This window comes from Papaver somniferum, chromosome 11 (assembly GCF_003573695.1).
Source record: "Papaver somniferum cultivar HN1 chromosome 11, ASM357369v1, whole genome shotgun sequence".
NCBI classification, from domain to species: domain Eukaryota; kingdom Viridiplantae; phylum Streptophyta; class Magnoliopsida; order Ranunculales; family Papaveraceae; genus Papaver; species Papaver somniferum.
The window spans coordinates 97,471,012-97,479,409 of record NC_039368.1 but is presented as its reverse complement, the minus strand read 5'-3'; the positions used below and the strand labels follow the sequence as shown (position 1 = coordinate 97,479,409).

At 34.8% G+C, this 8,398-nt stretch overlaps 1 protein-coding gene across 1 annotated transcript; it reads left to right on the top strand.

The window, feature by feature from the left end:
- The first annotated feature begins 1,398 nt into the window (after positions 1-1,398).
- Positions 1,399-3,525, top strand: LOC113322233 (copper transport protein ATX1-like). The gene is made up of 3 exons (XM_026570290.1): positions 1,399-1,594; positions 2,178-2,253; positions 3,107-3,525. The coding sequence occupies exons 1-3, from the start codon at positions 1,586-1,588 to the stop codon at positions 3,283-3,285; spliced, it is 264 nt and encodes an 87-aa protein (XP_026426075.1). The 5' UTR covers positions 1,399-1,585; the 3' UTR covers positions 3,286-3,525.
- Positions 3,526-8,398: the final 4,873 nt, after the last annotated feature.

Below are 8,398 nucleotides of genomic sequence, written 5' to 3'. Positions count from 1 at the left end.
GCAGGGTCTGAGGTTGAATAACTTGCCGGCCCTGCAAGTACCAGTTACAGGTATTCAACAACCGGTTCTTCAACCAAAGAGCCTGCCGGCCAAACCCTAACTATGAAAATCCAGCAAGGTCGATAACATAATACCTTGCCGGTGATAATAACTGAAAACCAAAGAATCGATTTTTCTGACCTAATTTGACATGCAAACATCAAATAGAAGTACTAGAGTGAGTTTAAGTAAGCCCTTACTTCCTTAAGCGCACCATTTCTCGTGTTTCAGCGGCTGTGAATTCTCATTCTTCGACGGTTTTTTTCTTCACTTTCTTTTGAACCAAACTTGCAATTCCAGGGTTATACTCATTAGATTTTCGATTAGCGTCTTTCATACGAGTTCCCTTCCGCCGTTGTGGATCCATTGATGAAGATTAATCGGAGTTTTCGAATCGACGATCTCAATGAATTAATCGACGAGTTTTGATTGTGGTGGGGGTGATGGAGCCGGTATGGTTGTGGAGGAGAAGAAGAAGAGAAGAAGAAGATGAAATGAAAAGATTAAAACTGATTTAGGATAATAGGTTTTTAAAGGGTAAGGGTAGTTTTGTAACTTACCCATTAGAATTCCCTCTAAAACCCTTAGAAAGAGTCCCCTTAAAATTGAATATATCCAATTAATCTGGGTATACCCCAATCAAACCAAGCCAGGTTAATAAATGTGAAAAATGATTTGTGCCTGTTTTTTTATATGTAGTGTGATCTACAACTTCTTGCTTTTAAGTGTAGGTCATATCCAATCGGTTGCAGGAATAATCACCACAAGATACATTTTCCTTGAATCCAAGTATTCTGTGGAATCTGTACTCCACAATTGTACTGCTCGAAACGTCGTACAACAAATGAACAAACCTACTTGAAAAGCCAGTAGAAAAAAAAAATTAAAAGAAAGAAGGAAAAGCATAACATAAAAGGTAAACTTCCAACTCTATACACGGCGACCAAACACACATCCTTCTAAGAACATCCCACGTCTCATAGTTCATCTACATTTAGAAAATATCAACGATTCTAAAATATAACAAGTGACATAATATCAGTAATTATGTCGACATATCACAAAAATACGGCAGTAGAATATTGCTTTAAATTATGTGAGATGGGATAAGAGCAACTCGAGGCCTCCTTTTCTAAGAGAAAAACTTGCGAACGTATATGTCACAAAAATCTGATTTTAGCATATAATCTGATTGGGTCTGACCTAATATGTCACAAAAATTAAAATCTAAATCAAGTTCGGACATATGTCACTGTGTCACAACAATTTCCCTAATTTATTAATTAAATTCTGAACTAAATTCCGACATATTTCGCAAATTTTCCCTAATTTACTTTTTTTGATATCCATGGAAATATAACGAATTTTTGGTGTAATAAAACTGTTATTGCGTCATTGTCAAGCAAACACGGTGGGTGAGAATATATTTGCCGGTCAGATCTGCGTCTCCTTTTAAATACCGAACCTCGAGGCTAGCAAAAATATATCAATTATAATCGCGTCATCTCTCTATCTCTTTATCTCCTAATTCCTTCCCTCGATCGCAATGGCTGAGGTATTATTGGTTTCTGCCAACACTCTTTCTCAATTCCTTTGCTTTTAGTTTTCTGTTAGGGTTTGGTGAATTGAGTTGATTGGTACCTGATTTGGTCATGGTTATTGGATTAGCTTTAATATCTTCTTTAATTTGTTTGTCTAAATTTGATAGTTTTAATTTATCTCACACCTAATTCATGATCACTTTGTTGAGCTCCCCATAATTTTTCATTTCCTATTGGATTACGATAAATTGAAAGAATCATCTGGAATTTTTATGCCTTGATTAAATTACACATATAGCTTCAAACAATGAGAGCACGAGAACTAGAACAAGAGATGAGTCATGTTATGTGATGTTGTGAACTACAGTGCAATCCAGGGCTTGGGACCTGTGGACAATAGAATCCATACTCTATGGCTCTGGTTTGCTGCGCGGTCCTTTATAAAGTAGACCTGTTAAAGTCATGGGGAGTTAAACTCTCTCTCACACGCCAGTATCATATATATGAAACTCCTCTAATACTGATCAAACTTGAAATCTTGAAGTTGTGGAGAACTTTGGTGTAAATGCCTAACTCACTCTATTTTCTCACTTGCAGACAGTGGTACTTAAGGTGGCTATGTCATGTGGAGGCTGCTCTGGGGCAGTGAAAAGAGTTCTAGACAAAACTCAAGGTATTGATTCTATTTCTTCACCTATGACTATGAGAATGAACAACAGTGCTCCATGTGAATTAAACTGAATTTTCTTATAACTAAGAATGTTCTGGAACAATAGGGCTTAGAAGAGAGAGTATTTTCCAATAAAGAAAACTGAAGCATGTCAGAGATGATTCCATGGTATATCTTTTATTGTGTGTGAATTGTTGTTGTTTTCGATTGATACACATGCGGTGTGCTAGTGGTTGGAGAGAAGTGTGCAAAGGTTTCTTAATTCACCATCAAGATGCATCTATGGTTTTGTGCCTGTTGTGTGATTGCGAAGGGAAGGAGTAGTTTTGTGCATGTCAACTACAGTATCTGAAACCCTCGTCCTGAAATTCTGAATTGGGCATTATGCAAGAACGTTTTCCATGCAATTTGTCTGTACAAAACTTGCATAACATGTACTTTATTCGGCCTTCTGAATAGGAATTTCTTTGTCTTGGAGATGGACCGGTGGCTATATTTTTGTGACGAGATAATCTCGAAATTACAAGATGATAGTATCTTTTAAGGACTATTTTTTCGAAAAATTCTCCTGTTTTGGAAAAATTAAGTGAGATTGAGCTGGAAAAACATAGCAGTTCATCTAAGAGTTTAAATTTAAAATGTCTTGCTTTGTAGCATAAGGCAAGATGATTGTTCGATTCTGTACTTAAGCTAGGAATCGTTAACCTTATTGTGTGAAGTGAACATTTGTGGCTATGGCTTACTGGTTAAAATACCGCTGGTAGCGTTATGAAGTGAATGTTTGTGGCTATGGCTTACTGGTTGAAATACCGCTGGTAGTGTTGTTGGTTATTAAGTACTGATGTGCATTTTGCAGGTGTGGAGTCGTATGACATTGATATGGAGCAGCAGAAAGTGACAGTGAAAACCAACTTGGCACCAGACGTTGTTCTTCAGACAGTTGCTAAGACGGGAAAAAAGACTGCCTTTTGGGAGGAAGAGGCACCTGCTAAAGCCGAACCAGAAGCTACTGAAGCTGTTGCTACAACCCCTTGAAGGACCTTACTTTGTGCTTAAAAGGGGGCGTCTTAGTGGGCACCAACTTGATTCTCCTAAACCAACTTATTTTGCTTCTTGCTATATATGATATAACTTGTCACTTTAGAATGGTATTCTAATGTAATACTTCACTATTTATGTTGATGAATTGGGTTTTATGTTGATGATTTGGGTTTAAGTATTCATTCTACAAAATGATTTTTAGATATAGTAGAATACAATTTATAGAATCGGTGGTAAGACGGATCCCTTCGATGTTATTTTTCTTTGGTTCGAGACATTTTTATGCTGTATACCCTGGACCACTGGTTTTGTCTCGCTAAATTCAATAAAATCTAGATACAACATGAAAACAATTATTTTATTTATTTAATCTTTTTTCGCTTTAGCTTTAACTTCCCAATGCTGCTAATGGGTAGTAATGTGCTTCGGGATGTACCGTCCTAGTGTCAAATCCATGCTTATATTAACTATTATTTTTGCATATACTTGTTATTATGTTTGTTTTCTATTTTGTAGTCTTTGTCGGGAGAACAACCAAGAGAAGTACTACTAATGAAGGAAGGACCAAAGACTAAAGTCTACTATTTCAAATCCATGAGGATACAAAGCGGACACAAAAAAAGATCATTCTAAATTCGGATGAAGAAGTTATAAGTAAAAAAACCGAAGTGAAACAAAACGATCTACAACACAATTATTGGCCCAGATTTTCTGTATGTTTTTGTTCCAATGACGGAACGGTTTACTAGATCATGCTAGAAGTTACACTTTTCCATACAAAAATCTTGGATTTTAAGGTCTCAAAGTTGGCATGCCGATTCGAGCTAACTCATTGGATCTGGAAGAAATTCTCTTGGAAAAAATTACATCAACTGGAATATGACGGGGTGCTGGAAGAAATTCTCCAAGAAATTAGTAGGACTATGTGTATGGAAGTCAAATGATATTTTGCTACTAAAGAATATAAGGTCGATGGAGATTCAAAAGGGAAGTATGATATCGGTGACGATGAGTATAGAAGACCTTTATTTGAGAATAAAACTGAATTGAGTAATATCGTGGGTAACCCAATTAAGCTTGTCAAGGATTATAATGATAATGACGATGCTGAAATTTTTCTTATGGTAGAAACTGATGAAGACTGGTAGAAAAGTTTGATAAAGGACCATAATGTATATGAGGTAAATAATTCATTGGAGCAAGAAAAATGAGGATCCCGTACTACAAGAGATAATGAAAGGTTTTTGTAATCATTTGCATAATTTTCTCAAATAGTTGTTAACCCAATTACCTCACTTAGGATTGGAGTTGTGTGCTTCCAAAATTTTAATGAATTATTTTGCTTCTAAGTATCCACCATTAAAGATGCTTGATTTTAATAATGTGAAGGTTACCGAGGAGGAACCCATTGAAGTTCCCGAATTATATGTTCTTTATACATTTCCAAGTGTTAAAAGAACTATGTATGAGGGTAACTTCCATCTATAGTTTTATCTTATGCTAATAATTTTGTGAAGTTGTTATTCGAATTGCAGATTGTTGTTTGGATTGATCCTCAGGTTTTCGGATTGTTGGTGTATGGGTGATAACCAAAAGGTCGGACTAAGGACGTAAAACTAAGCTTTGAATGTGATACAACCCATTGGTTTTGTATTTCTATCTATTTAAAATAAATAAATTAGTCTTTCATATCATTTCAGGGATTTCCTACCTTGAATTGTACTTTGGATGAGTCAATTACATTGAGGACAATGTAAAGTTTAAGTGTGGGAAGTATTTACATATTTTTCATATAAAGTTTTTAGTCTTTGGTTAGTGTTCACTTCGTAGAATAACATTTTTCAAAATTTTTTATATATATTTGCGTAAAACCTCCCAACTAGCTTTAAAAATTTTGGTTTTGAAACTTGCAATAGACATTTCCCTAGGTATCGATAATAAGTCTGAGGTGGTTGGTGCATTTGCTATCATTTTAATTTAGTTTTCAAAAATTCTCTTTAAAGAAGGAAACAAACTATATTAAAACCGCCGTTCACATGTTTTCTTCTTTGCTGGGTACTATGGCATTCAACAAGGGGCTCATAGCTTCCAACAGGTTTACCATCACCCTCCTTTGCTCCTTCTTTTATTTGGAATATCTCAACTGTTTGATATTAAAATGGACTGTGTTGTTCTTATTTATATAAAAACTCATATAGATAAAAGGAAAGGTACTAGTCTAAAACTGTTTCTTATAATTAATTTTAATTGCTTATAACGTTTTTGATGCGCATGTCTATTATTGAGCGTTTTTTGTACTTGAACTTAATTATCAATATCTCGTACCAAAAACAGTGAATTTCATTAAAAAAATAATTAGACTCATAATGTTAGAAGAAATTAAATAATTTGGGTTAGTCAATCCGCAAGGCAGACTAACTTTCATAGTTGTGGTTAGAGGTTTGAAGCCTCCCACTCCTGAATAATCTCTTATTCGCTTTAGTGTTATATAGTTTCCTCGTGCATATATAGGCTTAGGTGTTGGTTTCCCTACATGGGTGTTATTCACCACTCTTTTGCGGATGCCACTTATACCCTAATGAAGCACCGACACAAATACACGGTTTCGTCAAATCTTAGAAAATAGGGGTACGGGATACGGTGGTATACATCTATTGATCAAAAATATTTTAATTCAATTTAATAAAAAAGATATCCGAGATAAAAATTATAAAATAATAAAATATTCATAAATATTATTTGGAACACCAAAAATTGTCTAATTCAATACACCTTGCAAAGTTATCAGTATATTATATTTATCAATAAGCATTAATGCTTCTAGTTCTACCTCGTCAAGTAAAAAATTTGTAACTTCGAAAAAATATTGCAACTTCAGTACTCCCATACAATCAAGGGGATCAAATGAATCTCCACTAACATTCCACATTTTATTTTCTCTTCATATAATTTTTGCTTTTCAGACTTATATTTTTTATTTTCATGTCTCTTTATAATTAATAACTAATCACTATGTTTAGTAGTTTAAAGAATTATATGATCGATATAAATATCTATATTATATTGAGAACAAAAGCATGGCGAGATTTTAAAATATTTAAATTGTGTGTATAAATATATATCAAACTAAAGAAAGTATCCTTTCTTAAAATATCTAAAAAGTATCCCCAATTATCTCCTACCATTTTTGTAAAAAAAAGGGATACCTCAGATAGAGTATCCGATAAGGATACGTCATCAATGTTGAAGTATCCATGTTTCATAGCTTTGAGAATCTTCTTAAAGTGTTGTTTCAAAAGTATGAAAATTTGAAGAGTAAAAACAAGTGGGAATGTTATTTATGCCCCTACTATCCATGAGTCCATCACAAATACCCTTATGAGTCTTTACAAATACCCCTAATGGCATAATTGAAATTTTCTTTAAAAACATAATAATCATAATTCCTTATTTAGCATCTCTTACTTCGTTCTTCTTCATTTCGTTTAACGGAAGAAGAAAAAAAACTCATCGCCCCCACCACCATCATTTTCATCGCCCCCTACCAACATCAAGATATATCACCAGCACCACCACCTCTGTTACGTCCGCCACTAGTATCAGCAGATTTTCCATGATTTGTGTTCGATTTCAAAACAGTTTCAGAGATCAGTTTGATTTATAATTTTAGATTTAGTAATTTCGAGTTGAGATTCAGATTTAGGGTGGGTTTTTAGTTAAAGATTCGGATTCAGTTATTTGAGATCGAAATTTGTTGATTATGAAACTGGTAAGGTTCAATTTTTAGGTTTAGGTTTTGAAATTTGTAAAAACTAAAAAATTGGGTTGCATATTTGATTAAGATCAATATTTGATTTAGATTTGGGAGTCTGAGAGAGAGATTTAGGTTCCAATTTTGTATTCCATTTATCTAAATTAATTTCTAGTGGTGGTGGTTAAATCGATGAAGCTAGGGTTAGGGGTTTGAAGCTACTGATGGTGTTATTGGTACATTATTTTTCAGTACATACTGGTGGTGGTGTTTGATTCGAATCTGTGGTGCAATGGTGTGGAGTTAGGGATTGAGTTGAATGGATTCAGGGATTAAGTTGAAGTAAAAATGAAATAACTATATGGGAGTCTGTTGAAGTCGGGGTTTGATGAAGTTTGAAAAGATGATTAATAGTGTGAGACGAGTTTATAAAGAACCAAAGAAGGAAATACATTTGGTAATAATGACTGTATTATGGACTGAAATTGTTTTCTTGATGTCATCTATTCTGTTAGTGGATGGATTAGTTGGAGATTTAGAAGATGACGAGTTGCTGCTAATAGGAAGTGAAAGGCATGAATTTGAATGTGGATATGTTGATGACTGTGAATGCAAGAGAAGCTTGAGAGTGTGGTAGCAATGGAATGACTGGTAGATGTATGTTAGGGTATAATGTTTTGCTTGAGCTGAAGTTGATTTGTTGTTGATGATTTCAGAGTTGTAAGAGGTGGTGTTATCTGGTAGTGGTTTGAATTGATGGTTGGTTTGTTGAGGAAGAGAACTGGAGTTAAGAGATGAATCTGTTATGATTGAATTTGTTGAAAATTTGGGTTATTGTGGAACTGATAGTGTTTGAAGAGGAGTTTGTGTGATTGGTTAGTATGAAATTGAGAGAATTTACTGGTGTCATCTCAAATTCAGGTGTAGATGAACGATTACAATACAAAGAGTGTTATGGTGCTATTGTTGAAGTGATGGATGGAATCGGATTGCGGGAAATGCAAGATAGCCTTGCAGGTTGGGTTAAAATGTTTGCGAGTATGAGATGGTTGTAGCTGCAATTGAGAAGATGCGTTTTGCAGGTGGACCGTGGAGTGTAGCTAAAGTAGTCGTTTGTTTGCAGTTGCAGGTAGTCGTTTGTTACTGATGGCGTTTGAATAAGGGCATGGAAATGACTGCAGCTGTTGGCTTATGTTGCAAGTGTGCATATATGGTTGTGGTCATGAAGTTGTTGCAAGTAGAGTTGTAGTAGCAGAGATGGAGGATGTGGTGTTGTCTGGTGGTGGTTTGAATTGTTGGTTGAGCACTGATGGTATGGCGAGTATGTGAGTATTCTTACTGGGTTTTCAATCGAAG